Source organism: Sciurus carolinensis, chromosome 1, assembly GCF_902686445.1.
Source record: "Sciurus carolinensis chromosome 1, mSciCar1.2, whole genome shotgun sequence".
In the NCBI taxonomy this organism is placed as follows: Eukaryota; Metazoa; Chordata; class Mammalia; order Rodentia; family Sciuridae; genus Sciurus; species Sciurus carolinensis.
The window spans coordinates 90,794,439-90,818,412 of record NC_062213.1 but is presented as its reverse complement, the minus strand read 5'-3'; the positions used below and the strand labels follow the sequence as shown (position 1 = coordinate 90,818,412).

The window sequence follows — 23,974 nt, the reverse complement described above, 5'->3', positions numbered from 1 at the left end:
AAAGGAGAAAATTGACACACAGATGTGAAATAACTCACTCAAAGTCACAGTGTAAGTCGGTGGCAGGACTGGACATAAAAAAATGCCAGTAATAGAAGGGTATGCAATTATCTTCTCTGTTTGAGAAATTTAAGGTGTACAAAATGATGTTTTTAGAAACATATACAAGTTTTCAACAGGCAAACCAGAGAGCCTAGAGGATCCCAGCCTATAGGATTTGATGGCCTGCCCATATAAGAGACAAATGATGGAAAAAAGAAAAACAGGTTTTGTGCAGTTTGATAAGACTAGGGAGAAACAGTTAGACTAGTTCTCTGCAGGTCCTACAGAAGTGGTTAAAATTTATAGAAACAAGAGCCAGGTCATATACATATGTAGATTTTAGCTAGGATGGACTTAGCTGGAGAATATTTAAAATTTTTCTTGGCATCTGTCCTCAGCATGAGGAAGTTTTTATTCTCAGCATGGGGAAATAAGGGATGCAGAAAAGCAGTTATCAGGAAGTCACTTTTAATTTTAAAGGGGCTCTGTTTCATACGTAGTGAATTAATTTCTGCAGGCAAACAATTTAACATATCCATCATCTTCCCAAGTTCTGCCTTTTGTTTGTTAAGTGGTAGGAGCATATAAAATCTATTCTCTTTGCAAATTTTCAATAAGCAACATACTAATTATAGTCTTTCTGTTGCATAACAGATCTCTAGACTTAATTTATCCTATATGACTACAATTTAATTCTCTTTTGACTTACATATCCTCATTCCCTTCCCTTTTTCCTTCCCTGGTAACCACCTTTCTTTTTGTTTCTATGTATTAACCTGTTTTCTTAAGATTGCAAATGTAAGTGAGATCATGCAGTAATTTTCTTTCTGTATCAAGCTTGTTTTTCTTAGCATAATGTGCCACAAATTAATCTACCACCACTACGTATGGTAGTGTCTCCTTTTTCAAGTCTGATTAATATTCTCATATATATCTCACAATTTCTTTATTATTCGTCTGTTAACAGACCACCTAGACTTTTCGCATATCTCGACTATTGTGTATAATATTGCATTGAACATGAGAGTGCAGATATCCCTCTTAGGTGTTGATTTCATTTCCCTTGGATGTATAACCAAAAAGGGATTGCTGGATATTTCTATTTTTAATTGTTTGAGGAAACACCACCCTGTTTTCCATAATGTCTATCTAATTTGTATTACCACCAACGGTGCACAAGTGCTCCCTTTTTTTTTACAACTTCACCAACACTTTTGTCTTTTTTGTTTTTAACAGTCATCGTAATAGGTGAGAAGTAACATTTCATTGTGTAATCATCTCTGATGATTAGTGATGTTGAGAACCTTTTTATATATCTGTCACCCATTTTTATGTCATTTTTGGAAACAATGTTTATTCAAATCCTTTGCCCAGTTTTATATTTTTATTTTTTATTTGTTCTAATTAGTTATACATGACAGTAGAATGCATTTTGACTCATTGTACACAAGTGGAGCAAAACTTTTTATTTCCCTAGTTGTACACAATGCAGAGTCACACCATTTTGTGCAATCATGCACGTACATAGGGTAATAATGTTCTCTCATTCCACCATCTTTCCCACCTCCATATACCCTTCCCTCCCCTTCCTCCCCTCTGCTCTTTTCAAAGTTCATTCATTCTTCTTTTGCCCACCCCCAGTTATGGATCAGCATCTATTTATCAGAGAAAACATTCGGTCTCTGTTTTTTGAGGGATTGGCTTACTTCACTTGCATGACTTTCTCCAGCTCCATCCATTTAACTACAAATGCCACAATTTTATTTTCTTTAAGACTGAGTAATATTCCATTGTGTATATATACCACAGTTTCTTTATTCATTCGTCTGTTGCAGGTCATCTAGGTTGGTTCCAAGGTTTAGCTATTGTGAATTTAGCTGCTATAAATATTGATATGGCTACATCACTGTAGTAGGATGATTTTAAGTCCTTTGGGTATAGGAGGAGCGGACTAGGTGGGTCAAATGGTGGCTCCATTCCAAGTTTTCCAAGGAATCTCCATACTGCTTTCCAGAGTGATTGTACCAATTTGCAATCACCACCAGCAATGTATGAGTGTATTTTTTCCCCACATCCTCACCAACATTTATTGTTGCTTATGTTCTTGATAATTGTCATTCTGACTGGAGTAAGATGAAATCGTAGAGTAGTTTTGATTTGCATTTCTCTAATTGCTAGAGATGCTGAACAGTTTTTCATATATTTGTTAATTGAATATATATATATTCTGTGAAGCATCTGTTCAGCTCCTTAGCCCATTTATTGATTGGATTATTATTTTTTTTCTGCATTAAGTGCTTTGAATTCTTTAATATCCTGGAAATTAGTGCTGTATCTGACATGTGTGTGGCAAAGGTTTTCTCCCATTCTCTAGTCTTACAGGAAACAATTGTATATCTTCTTCTGTGAAATGCCTGCCCAGTTCCTTAGCCATTTATTGATTGAGTTATTTGTATTTTTGGTGTTAAGTTTTTTGAGTTCTTTATAAAATTCTGGAGATTAATGCTGTATCTGATATGCATGTAGTAAAGATTTTCTCCCATTCTGTAGTCTCTCTCTTCACTTTTTTGTTTCCTTTACTGAGAAAAAACTTTTTAGTTTGAAACCGTCCTATTTATTGATTCTTGCTTTTATTTCTTGTGCTTTGGGAGTCATGTTAAGGAAGTCTGATCCTAAGCCAATATGATAAAGATTTGGGCCTACTTTTTCTTCTATTTGGTGCAGGTTCTTTGGTCTAATTCCTAGATCCTTGGTCCATTTCGAGTTGAGTTTTGTGCGGGGTGAGAGATAGGGGTTTAATTTCATTTTGCTACATATGAATTTCCAGTTTTCCCAATACCATTTGTTGAAGAGGCTATCTTTTCTCCATTGTATGTTTTTAGCATCTTTGTCTAGTATGTGATAACTATATTTATGTGGGTTTGTTTCTGTGTCCTCTATTTTGTACCATTGGTTTACATGTCTATTTTGGTGCCAATACCATGCTGTCTTTTTTACTATGGCTCAGTAGTATAATTTAAGTTCTGGTATTGCTATGCCTCCTGATTCACTCTTCTCACTGAGGATTGCTTTGACTCTTCTGGGTCTCCTATTTTCCCAAAAGAATTTCATGTTTGCTTTTTCTATTTCTATAAGGAACATCATTGGGATTTTAATTGGAATTGCCTTAAATCTGTATAATGCTTTGGGTAGTATCTTTGCCCAGTTTTTAATTAGGTTGTTTGTTTCCTTACTATCAAGTTCTGCATATATTTTGGATATTAGACTTTTATCAGATATATGGTTTGCAAATATTTTCTTTTACCCTGTAGTCTACTTTTTTATTTTGCTGAGTTTTTCCTTTGCTGGCAGCAGCTTTTTAGCTTTTTATTCTGTTGTAAGCCCACTTGCTTAGTTTTGCTTTTATTACCTGTCAAGGCAATATCCAAAAAGAAAAAGAAAAAAAGTAACTGCCAAGGCCAATATTAAGGGGCTTTTTCCTTATGTGGTGCCACCCAGGAGTTTAATGGTGTCAGGTCTAGCTCTTACCTTCATATCTGCAAGCTACTTCAAGTTGATTTTTGTGTATAGTGTAAGGTAAGTTTCTAGTTTTATCTTTCTGTAAGTGGTTATCCAGTATTCCCATCATCATTCATAAGATTCTTAAGAATATTCTTCACATAAAGAGGAAGTCAGGTCTTCTTTCATCTCCCTAAGTCATAAATAGAATTTTAAAAATTATTTTTCTATGTTACTATGTTTTCTATGTTAATTATTCCTCTGTAGAGTTTGTCCTTTGATCTGAACTCACATTTGAAAGAAAGCCAGAAAACATGGTGTGTGTGTGTGTGTGTGTGTGTGTGTGTGTGTGTGTGTGTTTTGAGAAATCTATGATTAGGGATGAAAGTAGTTTATTTCTGAACAAATTTTAAGTTTTTAAATTTTTTAACTACTAATATTTTTATATCATTTTAAATGTTTAACCTCATAATTAATCTCATACAATATTTGTGGAAACTCAATGAGGTAGCTGGGTTTTGTTTTGTTTTAAGGAAAAGAATAAAAAAAAAAAAAGGTTTATTGCTTTGCTAGCAAAGGGGGAACACAGGGGACTCTTGTCCCAGAGGCTGCGTCTATCAGCAGGAACAGGGGGCTTTGAAAGAGGTGATTCAAAGGCCACATTCCTCTGTTGGAGTTGTAATTCACTTGCTAATTTGGGAAGTAGTCATTTCTGAGATCTTCTGGTACCATCCCCAAAGTCTGGATTACTTTGTTCCTATGGTGGGTGTGTGCTCAGGGACAGATAACTCTGCCTAGGATGAGGAAGAAAGGTAATCCTGTTTCCCTGCCCTACCCCTCAGAGATTAGGGAGGAGAAGAGATTAGAGAGGAGGAGAGATAAACACTTATTGTAGGTTACAACAACTTAGTTGGCACCCTAAGTATATGTGACTAGATATAAGTATACATCTGAGAACTGTATCTGAATCTTGTCTAAGTGTTATGTAAAAGTTTATAAAATGCAAGTTTATCTAGGTTTACAGGCAAATTAACCAGTAAGTGCTCTCTTATACATTATATCTGACATAGAAATGTCACACTGTCATTTGAAGACCTGTCTTATATCTGTTTGTTTTGACTAAGTCTATTTCTGATCATTAACATTGCATCCTAAATGTATAAGAGATTAAAGGTAGCTGGGTGTTTTATAATTCTCATTTTACAAATGAGGAATCAGTTTCATGGAAATGTGCAACTTCCTGAAGGTCATACAATTAGAAAGGGCCTAACCAAGACTGTGTCCCTTGCAGCACCTCTCTCTCTCTCTCTCTCTCCCTCTCTCTCTCTCTCTCTCTCTCTCTCTCTCTCTCTCTCTCTCTCTCTCTCTCTCTCTCTCTCTCTCCCTCCCTCTCTTTTCTTTTTTGCTGCTCTAAGGGTGAAACCCAGGGACATTCTACCACTGAGATACATCCTCAGCTGTGTTAGTTAACTTTACATCTCTGTGACCAAAATATCTGAGAAGAACAACTTGGAGGAAGAAAAGTTTATGTTGGGCTCATGGTTTCAGAGGTTCAGGGCCAGAAGTGAGGCAAAACATCATGGTGGAAGAGCATGGCAGAGGAAAGGAACTCAGGTCATGGAAGCCAAGAAACAGAGAGCACCTAAGTGGCAGGGACATACTTCGAGTAATCTGCTTCCTCCCGACTTGTCCCACCTGCCTACAGTTACCACCCAGCAGTCTATTCAGATTATTAATTACATGAATTAATCTACCGATAAGGTTATATCTCTCACCACTAACTGAAAGCCCCATCTGAATCTTCTTGCCCTGGAGATAATGCCTTCAGAACATGAGCTTTTCAAGGAACATTTCTAGATTCAAACCATAACACCAGCCATTTTTTTTTATTTTTAATTTTGATACAGGGTCTCGGTAAGTTGCCCAGGGTTACCTTGAATTTGCAGTCCTCCTGCCTCAGTCTTCTGAGTAGCCACCATGCCTGGCATTTATTCTTTCAAACTAAAAATAATGATTTTCCCACATACCCTCTTAACTGGCTGTTTTCTCTGGTCTTCGGGACGCCTGCTGCTCAAAAAAATCATCTCTTCTATTTTTCCACTTCCCTTCTCCATCCCCACTCTCTGTTGCTTCCTCCTCGTGAAACTTTCTAATGTACCTCCACTTAGTTTTCCAGGTTGGGAGAGCCCCACTGACTGAACTTCGTCCTACCTGGACCTTTGAAATGAGTATCGGCTATTGAGAGATGAGCGCACGCTTAGGCACTGTGGCAGTCCAAGTGAGCAGGCACGCTCACCATCTGGCTCCTATACTCTTCTTGGAAAAACAAGGTCTTGGTCCTGGTGATAGGGATCAAGTTTAGATGATAAGTATGAATAGAAATGAATAAAATTTTTTTCTCTTTTCCCTCCAATTTTATTGTTGTATTATAATGTTATGTAATGGTGGGATTTGTTGTTATGTATTAGTACAGGCACATAATATAGCAATATAGTTTGGCCAATGTCATTCCCCAGTAATCCTCACTACCCCCCTGGCCCTTTCCTCTACTCTACTGATCTCCCTTCTATTTTCATGATGCTTTTTTCTCCCTGAGCACTTTTTCAGGATGGGTTACTGTTCCACTTCCCATTTCCTAATTTCTCTTGAGAGACCATAACATATCAAACAAGGAAAGGGATTCTGTGTCTTTAGAGTACAGACTCTCTCATATTTCCTTTCTGTGTTTCCAATTCTTGGGACAAAGTGAATACATGAAGGACTGAACTTTCACCAGAAAACTGGTATCATTCACTGTGCAGGTTGGCTGCAGGCTTTGAAATGGAAGCAAGCAGTGGGTTGATTCTTTTTTCTTTTTCTTCCCTCCCCTGTTTTTTTTTTTTTTTTTTTGTTTGTTGTTTTTTATTTTTATCAGGACTAGGGATTGAATCTGGAGGTGCTTAATCACTGAGTCTCATCCTCAACCCTTTTTGTAATTTTTAGTTTGAGATAGGGTCTTGATAAATTGCTAAGGCTGGCCTTGAATTTGGAATCCTCCTGCCTCAGCCTCCAAAGCCACTAGGATTACAGGCCTGAGTCACCACACCCAGCCAGAGGCTATTTCTTGACCTTATTCATTCCATTACAATGGAACCTACTGGAGACTTTTAAGTGGGTGTCAGTTAGTGGAGATCAGAAGTGCCTGTTCATGATTCTGTCACTCAGGGAGTTTATTATTGCAAAACGAGGGGCTGCTTTTAGCCATTACTTTTCTACATGGCTTTTATTCTAAGTCATATATTTGTTTCATATATAACCATATTGAATTATTGGTTAAACTTATGAAACATAAGAAGCACTCATACTGAAATGTGATAAGTTAATAAGGAACAAAACACCATGGTCATTCAGAAAACTCACATAAAGATTACCTTTAAAATGAAAGATAAGGGACTGGGAGATACCTCAGTCGGTAGAGTGCTTGCCTTGTAAGCACAAGACCCTGAGTTTGATCCCCAGCACCCCCAAAAAAAAAAAAAATGAAAGATAATACTTAAATCTACAAAATGTAGAGAAAGTTACAGAATTTAAAATTGGATACCATGTATTTATCACATCACATTTCTCATAACTTTTCTTATCTATTGTTTGTAGAGAGTAACATTTGTGGATAGCTTAGAAATTTACTCCTGTTCTTTCCCCTTCCTTACTTCCTCCTTCCTAAGGGTACCACTGTACTGAGTATGTGGATTTTTTTCCTTTGCATGTTTGTGTGTGTGTGTGTATATATATATAAGTATATACACACATATATATATAAAAATACACACACACATACACACACACACACACACACACACACATATATATATATAGAGAGAGAATATTATTTTAGGTTTATATAAGCTTCCTAATTTTTGAAATTTATTCACACTTACTTCAGAAATATCCTAATCTAATAAATATTCTATAGTATATAAAAATATCTTTGGGACTTAATTAAATCCTTCAAAAGCAAATACTTGGGAACTAAGTATATTATTTAAAAATCATTTTTAGTCTCTAAATGTCAGAAACAAAAATCAAAATAATGAAAGAAATGTTTGTACACGTTTCTGATGAAGCACTTATATTTTTCTTTTTATATGTTTTATTATTATTATTATTATTATTATTATTATTATTTGGTGCTGGGGTTCAAACCCTGGGGGTCTTTACCCCTGAGGCAAATCCTCAGAACTTTTTATTTTTCATTTTGAGATAGGATCTCACAAAATTACCCAGACTGTCTTTGAACTTGTAATCCTCCTGCCTCAGCCTCCCAAATTGTTGAGATTACAGGTGTGCACCACTATACCTGGCATTAGATATGTACTCATTATTAAGATCCATAAAACTAAGTTACAAAGTAATCTTTAATTGTGTATCTTGACACAGTATCATATCCTGAGATAATAACTTATTTATTTTGTATTGTGCAAAAATATGCTGTAAAAAGTTATTTTAAAAATTCTGGGGAGTCTTGTTATATGGTGCTATAGCTGTGGTTTCAGAGTTAAAAAAGAGAAAAAGGAAGTGATTAGATCAAGCTGAAATTAAATAAACAAGACAAGGATCTTAACATGTCTGAATTCTAGTCACCCCATTTCTGACTCATATGCTATTATTATCCAACAACTAGCTCACTTGCTACTGATCACCTTGTTGGAGTCCAAAAGAATCACTAAGCCCATATCACCAACCCACAGACTCATCAACTAAATAAATGTATGTTTAAAAGTTGAGTTTAAATGTGGTTTGTCACAGAGCATAATTAAGTAAAAATACCACAACTTTAGTGGTTTTTGTTGTTTGCAACTGAGAACCTTAATTCATACAATATCCTTTATTTTTCATTAACCTGGGAACTATGGAACAATTTGTTCTATAAATAACCTTAAAATTCTTACTATAAGCTTAATCACAGTGATGGGTGCAGGAGATTGAGCTGTGGGGGGAAAAACACACCTGACCTATATGTTCTTGGATTTTAAAGTCTTACAATGTGTGATGAAAGAAAGCTGAAACCAATAAAGCAACTTTCAACAGATTTTTGTTGAAGGCAAAGAAATAAATACTAAGATAAAATATACATAGTCGGGTTTATAAATCATGAATTTAGGTCATACATAATTAGATTGTTCCTAGAATCTAAGCATTGATCTATGCCTTCCTGACATGAGCTCGATATATCCAAATTCATGGATACCTCACTTGAGCCCCCAGTTTCCTGATGGTGTCCTGAATCAGGTAGAGGGCATAATCTTAATGCCTAACATCCAGGAGTTCCTTCATAGAGAACTTGGCAACTTTATTATTGTGACTCCACAGCTAGATCTCTACTCTGCCACAAACCAAGGTGTTTCCATCCTACAACCCTGTTGAATTACACAGCCACCTGAATCAGTGAGTGTCCTTCTCCTGGTGATAATTTAGCCCTTAATGTGAGTGGAGAGTGGTTCCTCCAACAGCTCCACAAGTATGCTCATTTTATAGTCTTAACAATAGACTGCATGTAAGTCAATTTTTCATGTACAACAAAATACTTGAGATAATTGAGTTAAAAAGAGGAAAGGTTTAATTTGGCTCAGAGTTTCAGTTCATGACCAGCAGACCCCATTACTTTTCAGCCCATGGTAACCATACATCATTCCAGGGAGCACATGATGGAGTAAGCTGCTACACTAATGTTTGCTGGGAGGAATGGAGAGAGAGGAAGAGACTGACATCCTGCAGTTCCCTTCAAGGGCATACCACAGTGACATAAAACTTCTGACTAGGCCCCACCTTTTAAAGGTTTTCACCACCTTCCAATGATGCTAAACTGAGGGACAAAACATGATGAACATTTAAGATCCAGACTATGGTAGACTGCCATGACATTCTTAACACATAAGGTAATGCATGTCCCTTCAGGAGGACATACAGCCTCATGGGGTCAGGGGTGGGTAGTGGGGAAATGAACATGGCAGTTCAGAAGGAAATAGGATAATTCAAAAAGAAAGCAAAGGCACGACAGCTCAAAAGATAAACAGATTAGTTTTTAACCATTATCTTTGTTCAGTCAATATTTACCATTTATAACTTTGCTTTTTGTTGCTGGAACAAAGGCCTTGCCCCTGTCAGCACAATATAAGAAGCCAAACAGTGAGAAGACTGTGTTATTCCTCCCACTATCCCCGGAGACCCAAGGAGAGCATGATGGGGAAACTCCTTCAGGCATCCTGCTTCTCTCTATTCTCTCAGGAGGTGGGCACAGTCAGATAGGTCCTCAGCCTTGCTTGGAAGTTCCTCCAAGTCCTAGGGTATTCAGGGCACAACACCTTTTTCTGTTGCTGCTGTTTTGGGAGAGTATGAAAGAAAGATGATGTGTAAGTTACCTATTGCCATCTAAGAATTTACCTTTAGACCTAGCAGCATGAGACAGAAAGCATTTATTATCTCATATTTCCTGTGGAGCAGAAAACAGAGAGTGGATTAGCTGGGATTCTTATGCAAGGTCTCTGGTGAGTTTGTAGTCAATCAGTCAGGGCTGGAGTCTCCTCTGAGGGCTTCACTAGGGGAGGATCTTGCAGGGTGCACTCAGGGTTCAGAACTTTACAGGAGGTGGAGTCGAGGGCCTCAGTTTCTCCCTATTGGCCACAGGCCCCTTTTCATTCCTTGCTCCCCTGGGTTTCTGTAGAGCAGCCCACAATATGCAATGGGATACTCCAATAGTGAGTGATCTGACACATAGAGAGAAAGTGCCTAATGCAAAAGTGCCAGCATTTTCATAAGCTAATCTTAGAAATCATGTACCTCACTCCTGCTGTTTCTTATTCATTATAGTGAGTCAGCTCATACCTGATGGGAGGAGAATTATTTTAGGACATATTTTTAAAACCACCACTGATGCTAATGAATAAGGATATGCCTGGCAAAAGGCAGTCCCAGGGTTGGAGAAAGGATAACCAGCCTACCTTGCTACATGGGAACACCACTACCATTCATCCAAGAGAATAAGAAGGAATGTGTGATTTTTGCTAGAAAAAGAGAAGTTGGAAAAGGGGTGGGTTTTAACTCCCTGATCCTTTTCAAGCATTGTTATGGTTTGAAAATGAGCTGCCTCCCCAAGGCTCAAATGTGAGACAATGCAAGAACATTCAGAGGGAAATGATTAGGTTATGAGAGCTGTAACCCAATTGGTGAATTAATTCACTTGAATGGATTAATGGGTGGTGACTATAGAACATAGCAGTGGCTAGAGGAAGATCATCCTTGGGGGCATCCCTTTGTGGTTTATATTTTGCTCCTGGTGAATGGAGCTCTTTCTATTTCCTGGTTGCCATGTTCTGTGCTGATTTCCTGTCATGCCCTTTTGCCTACCGCCATGATGTTCAGCCTCACCTCCGGCTTAGAGCCATGGAGTCAGCCAACCATGCACCAAATAAACTTTTCTTCCTCTAAGTTGTTCTTGTCAGGTCTTTTGGTCAAATTGATGCAAAACTAAAATAAGCATTTAGTCTGAGTAAATTCTGAGAGGAAACAGGAACTCTTGGAAGTAGCTTGGAGTTTAAATCAGAGGATCAGTTTTCCCTAATACCTGAATGGCCTTTGTGACATTATTGAACTCTGAGTCTCAGTGCCTTCATCTATACAATGGCAAGTACAAATGACATCTACATGACAAAGAATTGTTATGAAGAGTGTGTGAGAGCATTTAAAGGCAACATGCACTTTGTGATGTGTAGATGTTATAAAATATTAGTTTTTTATTAGCTGTAATAAAGTTTTAGTATTTCAACATCTTTTTACCCCTTTCTATTATTGCCACTAAGAACAACCTCATCTCAAGTTTGAGATATTCATTTCTCTAATGTATTACTATCAGTAATAAGTTATTCAAAATTTCATTCTCTGGTTAACCATGATATTTTGCTCCAGGTTTATATACCAATGATAGGTAACAAACAGATATGGGTGGTGGGAACATGAGGTTAAGGGGATAATTCTATAAACAGGGGCAGCTGTCTCCCACCTGTTGTCTTTTAAGAATCAATTTACCTTCAGCCCTGCCCAGCTTGAGTCAATGGGATATGATATATTCCTCAGCAAACAACCTTTTATTTGTAAGAGAAATGCAGATCTGAAAGGGTTCTCCCTCCCTGCTGACAAAAAGACTATAAGTTACCCTGAAGGGGATGGGGCTTTTGTGACCTTTACACAGACCAGATTCCAGAACTCAGGGAGATATGATCATTAGAAGCAAGTTCCCTAACCATAAGATCTGTAAGAATAAATTTCAATAAAAAAAAGTCAGTATGGGCCAAAGCAACCCAGAATGACCTTGAATCTTTAGCATGTCATTGTAGTAGTAAATCTCCCCTACACAGGCAAAAGCAAGCACAGTAGGGACTTGAATATTTGAAGCAATCCTGCTGTCAATCAAAAGTCAACAGGTGGACATGGACAGGAATTTGTGGAAGCTTCCCTGGGACCCCAAGTAAAACTGGAAGACAGGAGAGGTGAGTCATCCTTCTCTTCTCTGAGAAGAGAAGTGTCCCCTTGACAGTGTCCCCTTTTCCATTTTCCTATTCCCTCTAATGAACTCAGGTCTGCTACTCTTAGCAACATATCTGAAATCTTTCTGGTGTGATCCCAGGTACAAGTAACCAAGGATGGTTATTGATGCCTTGGCCCAGCGATGGGCCCTTGCTCTGTGGCACTGACAAGACTACATATCACAAACAGGGAAAGAATCAGATCAAGGGTATAAATGCATGATTTTCTGATTTCCTTTCTTGTTCTTCCAGTTCCCATTTTATTGACAGAAGTTGGAAATTTTCCTTCTTTCTCTGTCTCCGTCTGTGTCACTGTCTCTCTCTCTCTTACCTATAATCTCTTCCTATCTTTCCTAGATTCCTAAATATTCTGTTCCTATTGTTGTCTAACATTGTCATTTCTTAAAAATCTCTCATATCTATGGAAATAGGAATTCAAAATTTTTTCATTTCCTACTATGAAGCAAAACTAACTCAATTCAAGATATCATATTATTTCTAGGCTGTCTCCCTTGATTCAGTTAGACACTGTTCTCTAATTATTTTCCAGACCATAGTATTTGTTAAATTTACTTTTCCAAGAAAGAAAAAAAAAATTTGTAATAATCAAACTATTCTTGTGAGTCATAAAAGGAAAAAAAAAAAATCAACAATAAGCCATTCCATGATCTTGGTGTTGCAGCCTTGAGAAATTGTAGAAAACTGGTCCTGCACTGACACACAAGAACTGCCCAAGGAAATGGAGGGGTTGTTAAGGGTACTATTAAGTTTGGGCCACGTGATTTGCATACTCTTCTATACCTCGGACTTTGCCCTAACCACAAGGGTCGGTCCATCATAGCCAAATCAAGTGTTGTGACGCGCCACTAAAATTCTATCTAACCCCAACCACAGGTATCCCATGGGAGAAATCTCAGAACCTCATCTGTGGTGAAAGAATATGGAGTGTGACATGCTTTATCCATTATGCTTAGCAAGTCAGTGAGTCATCTGTGTGTTCTTTTCTGTGACTAGTGTTTTCTCTTTTTTCCAGATGAAATCTGTAACAAAGATGTGTAGGGTTGATATAGGACATCTTTAATTTCCTTTCGTGACAGGACAGCTGAACCAAAAACCTGCCTTTTAACACTGACATTTGCTTATTGTCACAGAAACAATGCTCTTGCGGGAACTCCACAAACTTCAGCATGCTGTATAAAGTCTGTCAGGAGGCCGCCAAGGGCTCACCATGAGAGCAAATCAAACAAGAAAGTTGACAGTTTTGTTTCATTGTCTTTTCTCCACAGACATGAGAGGGAAGGTGTTTATTTTCCCTCCAGAATCAGCTACGGCCTATGTGTCCATGATCCCCCAGGTGAAGAAGCCACCACAGGAATTCACTCTGTGTCTTCAGAGACCTCATCTGTTCTTACAGCCTCTTCAACACTCGGGACCAGGACAATGAACTGCTTCTCTTTGTTGACAAAATAGAAGAGAACACACTGTACATTGGGAATGCCGAAGCCACTTTCAAGGCCCCCAAATCCCCTTATTCCTCAACTCTTGTGTATGAGCTGGGAGTTCACCTCTGGGATTGCTGAACTCTGTGTTGATAAGAAGCCCATGGGAAGGAAAGGTTAGAGAAAGGGGTACCCTCTGGGGGTTGAGGTAAAGATTATCCTGGGACAAGAGCAGGATTCCTGATTCCTTTGGGGGACATTTTGATGGAAAACAATTCTTTATTGGACAGATATGGGAGGTATCTTTATAGGACCATATACTTCCCCTAAAGGAGATGTGTGACTGGTCAATATCCTGAATTGGCAGGTCCTGATTCATGGAGATAGCGACAATGTGGTGACTAAGCCCAAGGTGTGGTCATAAGCCTCATTCTTTCCAGTATGATTTGTATCACATCTCTTTGAAATTAAATTCATTGATTTTTTTTTTCTGGGGTAAACTACATTGAAAAGAAACCCATGAAGTCTAGACAGGTCTTCAATATATATTATTTATTGGTGCAAAAATTACTTTGGATAGTACTGTAATTTTCTGCAGCATCAAATCATAGGAACTCAGGGGAACTTTCAGTACCAGGTACCAATCTTATAGAATCCTCTACAGCTATGGGAGGTCCTGTGGGGGCTCTGTGATCTCAGTTCCGCAGCCTAATAATGTGATGTCTCATGCCAAGTGTGGTGGGGCACACCTGTAATCCTAGCCACTTGGGAGTCTGAGGTAGGAGAATTGCAAGTTCAAGTACTCCCTGGGCAACTTAGCAAGACCCTGTTTTAAAATAAAAAAAATTTAAAAAGGGTATTGATGTAGTTTGTGGTCAAATGCCACTGGGTTCGATCCCCAGTACTGCCAAAAATAAACATAAAACATATATTTTTTAAAAATGATGTATCTATTGGGCGAAGCTTTTAGAAATTGACTAGTTTAGTGAGCAGGACCTCCAAAGAGAGAGTCTCAAAAGGGAGTTTCTCAGAGCAAGGTTTTGAAAGTGTTTTCATGGTGCCTACCCCAGAAAGGGGTGTCCTTAAGGAAACCTAGATAAAAGGAAAGGTAAACTTCCCTGGGTCCCTCTTCACACTCACTCTCAGTTTGCTGTCTTGGAAGTAGCTGTTCTGAGGAGGTGAATCTTTTATTCTCTTAGGTTCCATAAACATGCAGATTTTCCCTTCTTTGCCCTCCTACCAGTAGAGACTCTCAGGCCCTTTGTTTGATAAGCAGTGTACTTTCAACACATTTTCTATGAGGACACTAAGAGAGTCATGTAGGTGGCAGATACAGGTTAATTCTTTTTCAATATATGCTCTTTATAAAGCAGAAGACACTTGGAAAATTCTGCTTCTGTTTTCTTCAGACCAAATAATTCTAAACTCTCACAAATCAAGATAACCTTCCCCTTTAGAAGATAACAAGAGGAGCTTAGAAATTCCCAGACTACTGTTTGGAAAAGTGTCTAAATTTAGACTTTAAACTAGACACCCAACAATTCACAGAAGAGAATATCATCAAGGTGAAGGACAGACCAGGAAGAAGGTAAAGGGGAGACATGGACCCCAGGTAATGTTCTACCTAGAGAAGATTACAAATCTTGGGCTGATTTCCAGATCTGCAGTAAAAACAGCTAGTTGAAAGGTGGCATTAATAAATTCAACTTCAAAAAAGATTTCTAGATATCTCTATAGTTGTGAATACAGTATAATGTATGTTTTAACCCACAGAAAACACATAGTGTAGTAAAATTCAGAAACCCAAGATGACCAAGTCACTTCCTAATATTGATCATGCCCAGACTCACTGAGGGAATAGTTCTAATGTGAGCGTCAACAAAATTGGGAAAAAAATATTTTATGTGTCTCCAGGGCAAGTGAGAATGTTTACAGCTGACAGTATTTCTTCTGGAATGTCAGGATCTGTTACTCCTGTCACTGCCCGAAGGAAAAAGTAATGATAAGTGGGAAAGACAGTTTTGACTGTCTCCAATGCATCCTGTACACCAACCACATCTTCTTTGAAGTTTTTGAGCCCAATGTTTATCTGACATTTAGGTTGATCTTTCCACCCCTCACTTCAAATAGGCATTATGTGAACCACCTTTATGCCATCAACAAAACTAACAGCAATCAGCCATCCCCTTGCTTATGATTCCTACCAGCTTCCCATCTCCCAAGAAGCATCTGACCATGGCGGTAACCTGTGAGATTAATACAGGGTATAGGATGACAAATACGAGAGGGCTGGGAGTACAGCTCAGTGGTAGAGCATTTGCCTAGTATGTGCTTAAACCACCAGCACAGCAAAAATAATAAAAACAAATTTAAAAATTTGTAAAAGCAAAACTCAAGACAGCGGAACTTTTGATTCTTTAAAGCAAACTTAACCGCAAAATTTTGCAACCTTCTCTGGGTAAAGAATGAATGATAGAATCAAACTTCAGGGGCTTACAAAAATACCCAGACTATAACAGATTATACAGTAGTCCCTTCTACTGTAGGGAATACATTGGATACTTACAATTGAGAGTAGTACTGAGCCCCATGTATACATCCCTATGATAAAGTTTAATTTATAGATTAGGCAAAGTTAGAGATTAACAATAATAACTAACCATAGAATAATTATAACAATATATTGTAATAAATGTTATACAACTATGGTCTTAGTCTCTCTTTCAAGATATTATATTGTACATACTAATGGATGGGTAACATGTATAACATGGATACAGTGGACAAATATTTGATCCATGTCTCAAGTGGGATGGTGCAGGATTGCATGAACTTAAAACTTATGAATTCTTTATTTCTCAAATTTTCCTTTTAATATTTTGGGATTACAGTTGACAATGGGTAACTGAAACTACACATAAGGGGGTACTACTGTATGTCAAACTGCCAAAGATCCTAGGCAGGAGGTTTCTTGCCAATAGCACGGTGAAGGGCATCTTTGACCTCTTTGTTCCTTAAAGTATACACAACAGGGTTGAGGAGTGGAGTGAAAACAGTATAAGTCACGGAGATCAGCTGGTCCTGATCCCTGGTGTTCTCTGACTTAGGCTTGAGGTAGGCAATGGAGGCACAGCCATAGTGGATGATGACCACAGTGAGGTGGGAAGCACAAGTTGCAAAAGCTTTCTTCCGTCCTTCAGCAGAAGTAATTTTGAGGATGGTAGAAATGATGAGAATGTAAGAGATGAAGACCAAACCCATGGGTACCACAATAACCAGTGAACTGATGATAAAATTAATTATGTCATGTAGGGTGGTATCAGCACAGGAGAGTTTCATAACTGGGCGGATGTCACAGAAATAATGGGCTACCTCTCTATCACAAAAAGGCAGCCTGAACACAGATGAAATCTGAATTATAGCCACAAGCAGCCCAATGCTGCAGGCTCCCCATGCCAGCTGGGCACATACTTTCTTGTTCATGATGACTGTGTACCTCAAAGGATTACAGATGGCTACATAGCGGTCATACCCCATTGCAGTGAGTAGAAAGCAGTTGTTGATGGCCAAAGTGATAAAAAAGAACATCTGGGTAGCACAGCCAGCCAGGGAGATGGGTTGGCTTAGACCTATGAGGCTGGAGAGCATCCGTGGTATGATGACCAATGTGTACACAGTCTCTGACATGGAAAGCATACCAAGGAAGAAGTACATAGGAGTGTGAAGGTGACGATCAATGCTGATAATTGTCACAATGATGACATTGCCAGCCAAGGTTAAAAGGTACAAACTAAGAAATGCCACAAAGAGGGTAAACTGGTGTTCATGGAAGCTGGAGAAACCCTCGAAAACAAACTCACTCACCACTGTGTGATTTTCCCTTTTCATTGAACAAATTCCAGATCAAAAGATAGAGACTCAGGTCAATCAGTCATAATTCCTTAGGGCCCACTGCTTTGAACTGGAGAATCCTCAGAGGAAGAGGTGTTAAGGATTCTGCCCCTGGATGGATGCCAAGTTAGTGTCTCAACTGTTCATCTGTCAGTAAAGGATAGAAAACACAATGAGGAAACAATTTCATGTGTGGCAGTTTATGCACAAAGTTGTGGAAGAATCAATAGGGATGGGATAGAGCAGAAGGAAAGGTACCTGGGGCCAGCTTGGAAAAGATTTCCTGGTGAGTTAGAACACAAGTGTTAGGAGAAAACCAAGTTAATGAAATAGGAAAATTCATCATTAAACCTGAAAATAATTTTCTTATAACTTCAGATTTTGTTATGTAAAATTTGTTTAAACTAGAGTTTTCATCATCTTCTTAAATAACTTTCCTCTGGGCTGCCCAATGGGGCAACATTTTCTATTCCAGCATAACACCCGGGTGTGTGTCTTCTGTTCCCTTTGTATTTTTCAAGGGTTTTTTCACAAGTCATTCAACTTCTTCAAATCTGACTGTACTCCACACTTTTTTAAAACAAGAAATGTTCCCCTCTTTATTTAATACTTCCTCCTGTTCCTCAGAAAGTCTTCTCGGTACTAAACAGAACTAAATAGAATAGATTTTTTTTTAATCACTTTGGCCACCAACAAGCTCCTTGTAGTGTTCCTAAGTATTGCCCAATAACTTGGGCATTTTCAGACTTTTTTGAGCTTATGCTTAGATGCAAACCTTTATATGTCGACTGCTTCAATACTCGACTAAATTATCTTTTCTAATTTCTTCAAAATTGTAAATGGGGTAACTTTGTGAAAACCAAACATTTCTACTTTTCTTCTCTGAGAGGTTATGGGGGATCAAAAGCCTTTCATTTCCAAAAGAGATTAACAAATTAGTAATAAGTAGTTCCCTGACACTTCTTAGTTTTCATAAAGAATTTTTCTGTATACTATGTAACAGCATAACAACCTATATATATTAGATAATTATTATGTCCCATATTGCAGATGGGAAAATTATGACACCTAGAATCACATGCTTTATCCAAAATAACTAAGTATTTTAATTCTAAGGTGAGGGTTATTTGTCCTACCAAAGAAACATCATGACCATAGAACAAATGCAAGAGAAGACAATTTTTGTTGTTTTTTGAGAAAGAACTAAGGCATCTTTCCTACTCTGGGATAAAAATTACATTGACAAATATGGAAAAAAAATTGGGAAAACTGGAAATTTTTCAGAAAGTATTATCTAGATAACTTGATATTAGTATATTAGTGACAAAATATGCCCATTCTCTTTGGCTTAATATTTCCACTTCATATTATTTATTTTAAGGAAATGATCAGAGATATGTATCAGGTGTGCATATGAATAACTTTTCATGATATTATTTATAGTTGTGAAGATTAGAAACAATGCGAATCAATAAAGGAATAATTAAATTCATTATGACATATTCATCCGACTGGAATTATGCAGCTATTATAAATCTAAAAAGTGCTGACATGGAAAAATATGCTTGATAGACAGATGACAAGCTACAATTTTGTGAAACTAAAAAGAAAAGAAACAAAGAAAGGAAGGAAAGAACAAAGAAAGGAAACACATTTAATGACACAAATGCCATTAAAAACATAAATATACCAAAAGCTAAAAATAATGTTTTTTCTGGATAATTTATGGACAGTCTGAAATTATTTTCCCCCACTTTCTATATAATCCAGATTTTTATACTGTTATTCTCTTATAAAAACAAAAACAAAATCACTAAATGTCTTTCCCAAATGGAAATACATCATGAGGTTTCACAGATAATTAAAAAGAAAAAGGGTTAATTTACCTTGAAGAAGAGAAGATTGACAGTACAATGCATGGCCAATTTAAAGTCCCTAACCAGGCATTTTATAAAAACTTGAATGCCCAAGGGCCACATCCAGAGAATAGTATCTTCAATTTTTAAATTTTTATAGTTAGTTTAAAAAAAAAAAAAACTTTGTGAACAGCATTGACAGTAGAAGGTGGTAAGCCATTTATCACAGGTGCAAAATTTAAGGAAACACCAAAACAAACAAACAAACAAAAAACCTCAGGAATCCAAATGAATGGGATTTTAAGGCAGTATTTTAAAAACTAAAAATTAATTCAAAAATTTATGATTAAATGTCATAAGACAGGATAATGCTATTACCTCAGTGGATACAAAGCCTAACCACTCCTATGCAACTGGGATTCCTGATGTATTATGCAATAAGGTAAAACAAATGTGTATGTAACTGGAAAGTCAATCCTAGTTATACTAAGAACAATGAAAAAACACCTTGGGTTATATAACAGAAACGATAAAATTGAGCCTGTGCTTTCCTGTACTTCACCGCTTCCTCACCATTCCTCAGGAATAGGACTCAAGATGAAAGACCAGCTGAGTGCCAACAGTGGGATGGAAAGATCATGGTAGCCAAATAGGAGGTGTTGGCTTCCTCCTAAGGAATCATGTCACTGAGAAAAGCAATGTTTCACTCCAATTTCTATTCCCTTAGATTCTGGTTGTTTGGTCAAAACTATTTCTCTACCTTTGAAGGAATTCTAAACATTTCCTTCTAGAGAAATTTGTGTGTGTGTGTGTGTGTGTGTGTGTGTGTGTGTGTGTGTTTTGCTGGATCTGACAACCAATTCTGGACAAGAGGTTTATCTTATTCATTTCATTATTTGAGTCTTTCCAATTGGAAACGAGCTGAAAAAACTAATGTGTTAGCTACTTTTGGGTCCCTCAAATATAACTGAATCATAGGAACGCAGATTGAGGAGGCAATTTTAAAAGCACAGCACTCCCAACACCACCCCCAAATTCTGCTTTAGCACCTCCAGTTATTGGAAATTCATTATCATATAAGTTAGTATTCAATTTTTTTGGTAAGAAACTCAGTTTACTTTAAAAAATAAAACTAGATTTTTTTAAAATATGAAAATGTTCATGGTTGGGCCTATCAGTACAGAAAGTTATAAACAGAAAAGTTAGTTTTTGCCTCAATATATTCTGGTCAACAGGTAATCATGATTCTTGTTCTTTGTTTATTTCTGGGTTAAAATTTTCTACATATAACCATGCACATTTCCATATCATTTTAATTTTACACAAATGGAATTAGGTAGCACATAACAACTCACATCTTTTTTCATTGAAGATTACATCCTGAGTTCTTTCCATTACAATACTGCAAATCTATCTCAGTCTTGCATACTATATCTTCCATGATATAGACCCATTTGGATCTATTTTCATTAATTCTATTACTATTACTTTTAATCCTTAGAAATATTTACTTTCTATTGATTCAACACTCTCCTCTTGCAACTTACCACCTCCCACATCATTCCACCTTCCATTTCCTCTTCACCTGATAGTATTTCATATATGGAAGATTATTTTCATGTCGCTGTTAAATTTCATGTCCTCGAATCCATGACTATAGCAAGATGAACATGACAAAACATTAATGGACATGACAGTCAATATAACCAACTAAGTACTGAAAACCATAGAGTGAAAATAGTATGAACTTGAAAAATGAACATGATATTCAATTTTCATTTACTTCTGCCAATAACCATTCATCACTTCTGACCTTGGTAATAGGAAGATGAAGGCACTTTCCAGACCATGATCTTTAAATGATATTAAAGGAGCTGAGTTAGTCACAGGACACTGGTGAAAAAAACCCTGTGTTCAAGAGGCATTTACAATGGAAGTGAAAACCCCCAAGTGAGAACAAGCCAGCTCTTCCCAGTATCAAAAGAACCTCAAAACATTCCTATGTTCATTGAGGCTGGGGACACTCGTTTGGCCTGGGAAGTGGCCCAGGGAGAACAATGCAGTCTCTTACACTGCAGATTTCAGGAGTTTTGAATGTTTATTTTCTCCAAAAAGGAGCAAATCCCTATGTGAAAATTTCCTGCGATCATCTGTTGAGAATTCCTCTGGGATACCAAGAGGTAAGGGAGATCCTGAGAGCTGGTCTCAAGGGCTTCATTAGGAACTTGGTAGCTAAGGGAGGAGATGTTTCATTTGTTCTCTTATCTTGGGTGTTGTTTGGGTTTCAGATACTAATGCTGCATTTTATTCTAGTTAAGTAAACCACAAGAATACTGGATAAACTTACAGAGGGAAGATCCTGAAGTTGAGGTTCTCAGTATTAGCAAGCACCTAGCTTCTTGAAACTTACTCAAACAAATGGATTGGGACAAACAGGATTAGAGGGGCCAGAGATTTTTCTGGCCCAACTTCAGCCTATAGCCAATTTCCTCACCTCATTGATAAACATCTCAGCTTGACCCTCCCCTTTAGAGACATCTACTGCCCATACTTGGAAAGGGCAGAAGACACTCCCTTTGGTTAATCTCTGATCTTACAGGAGAGAAAATGAAACAGCAGTGGATCTCCAAGAAATTCAGTTTCTGTGTCAACCTGGCCATCCCACCAAGAGGATCTCTGTACTTATGGGAGGGGTGTAAGGAGCCATTCCAACCCTATCCTGTTTTTCATGGATTTGCCATGAAGGTCTTCAGTCCAGGCTAAGAGTTTTGCTTCTGAAACAACTCTATTTCCCCTCTGATTACAACAATAATGCACACTCATCATAGAAAACACAGAAAAGGATATAGGATCACATATATCACCTGTAACCCCAACTCAGAAATCAACAGCACTAACATTTTGGTGAATAGTTTAAAAATCTTTTCTTATGCATTCATCTATGTGTATCTGTTTATAAGCACATATATTTATGGAAAAACTGAGTTGGTTATTATTTTTGTAACCACTATCGTTTGATGGCATCCCTCAAACTTCATGTGTTGAAAACTTAATCTCCATATTTGTATTTAGAGGTGAGAACTTTGGGAGTTAGCATTAGATTAGGTCATGATGATTATCAGTCCTTTGTAAGAAGAGGAAAGGAGTCCTGGGACAGCATGCCTGTTCTCTCCACATCTGTCTGTGCCATGTTACTAAGTAGTAAGAAGGTCCTCACCAAATATTGGTGATGCTCTTGGTCTTAGCCTCCAGAATGAGGCACCAAGCAACTCAGTGAGACCCTGTCTCTAAATAAAATACAAAAAAGGGCTGGGGATGTGGCTCAGTGGCTCAGTGTCCCTGAGTTCAATCCCCAGTATCAAAAATAAATAGATAAATAAAAATAAACCAAAAAAAAATCACCTTGTACCCCATAAATATAACAATTATTATTTGTTCATTTCAAAAATAAAATTTCACAAAAAAGTTTATTGATAAGTGTTTCAACTTGATCCTTATTCAACTTGATCCCACCAATTTTTTATCATTTAATCAATTGATAAACTTTGTCTGAATCAATTTTTGTTAGGGGTTACAAAATAGTGCTTCCATATTTATTCAGTGGGATTCTTTGGTATAGGAGATTAATCAACTAGGTCTCAGGACTGTAAGCTAGGAATGAGTAGAAATGGAATTCAAACCTTAGTCCTCTAATTCTGAGTCTAGTCAAAATAGACTAATGAATCTAGTCCCACATTATTATACTCAGTGAAATAAAACTATTCACCTTTGATTTGTTAATGATATATGACTGCAAATTATCATAATCCCTGCAAGTGGATGTTAGCAGGATAGCAGGAATATCCCTTAGAAAGTAGGAGGATCTACCAACTGCAGTTAATTTATAAGTATCCCCTAAGCAGAAAATATTAAGACTCTAGAAGTAAGGGTTAAATGATGGTGCCCAGAAGAGAAAAAAATGAGGTACAGTTAAAGAATCTATGATTTCCTTTCATTCTGGCCACAAATTCCAAGTAACACATTTCAAGGTAATCTTTGCAGCCAAATGCATAGCCATGGGTGTGCCCTGTATATAAAATGAAATTGTTTGGGGTTTCTGGAAGAATTTGGGTTTTGTTTTGTTTTTTCACAAAGATGTTGGGATGGATACAGCAAATGAGGTTCCTCTTCAGTCACATGACTGAGGGGAAGAGCACCTACTGACTAGAATTTGGGAGCACAAGGAATTTCATATTCCTTTTTATTTATTGATTTTTATTGTGCTAGATTTCTGGTTATTTCTGTTTATAGTGAAATATCCTGTAGTTAAAAGAGTGGAAAGAGGATTACAAAGTCACATCTTTCACGTACTTTACATATTGTAAAGAGGAATGGTAGGCCATCAGTCATGAAAGAAAGTATTCTATGATATTAATTACCATTGCCATTAACTAAATAATAATCTAGAGGACTGATTTTCCTAAGCGCAGAGGCAAAAACGAGATTAGTGATTCTCACTAAGGATAAACAATTGAAGGGAAAGAGCTGTCCAGCATTCTGTAGAGTGTGTGTGTGCGTGTGTGTGTGTGTGTGTGTGTGTGTCTTTATATATGTATATATATTTGCATGTAATGAAGGAAAGGGGCATTGATTAGATTGCAATATCTTGATAGAATGGTCAATGAGTTAATTGCTCATTTATTCCTCTAAT

General features: G+C 37.4%; 1 protein-coding gene and 1 pseudogene across 1 annotated transcript; one reads left to right on the top strand and one right to left on the bottom strand.

Moving 5' to 3' along the window:
- The first annotated feature begins 8,736 nt into the window (after positions 1 to 8,736).
- Positions 8,737 to 13,961, top strand: LOC124986379 (mucosal pentraxin-like; annotated as a pseudogene).
- A 2,531-nt stretch (positions 13,962 to 16,492) lies between these two features.
- On the bottom strand, positions 16,493 to 17,425 carry LOC124963012 (olfactory receptor 10J1-like). The gene has a single exon (XM_047522352.1). It carries the CDS (start codon positions 17,423 to 17,425, stop codon positions 16,493 to 16,495), a length of 933 nt encoding a protein of 310 aa, XP_047378308.1.
- Between the last annotated feature and the right edge of the window lie 6,549 nt (positions 17,426 to 23,974).

Bases quoted from the DNA above. Each gene is read 5' to 3' on its own strand.
- LOC124963012 (XM_047522352.1), bottom strand. From the start codon at position 17,425: ATGAAAAGGGAAAATCACACAGTGGTGAGTGAGTTTGTTTTCGAGGGT.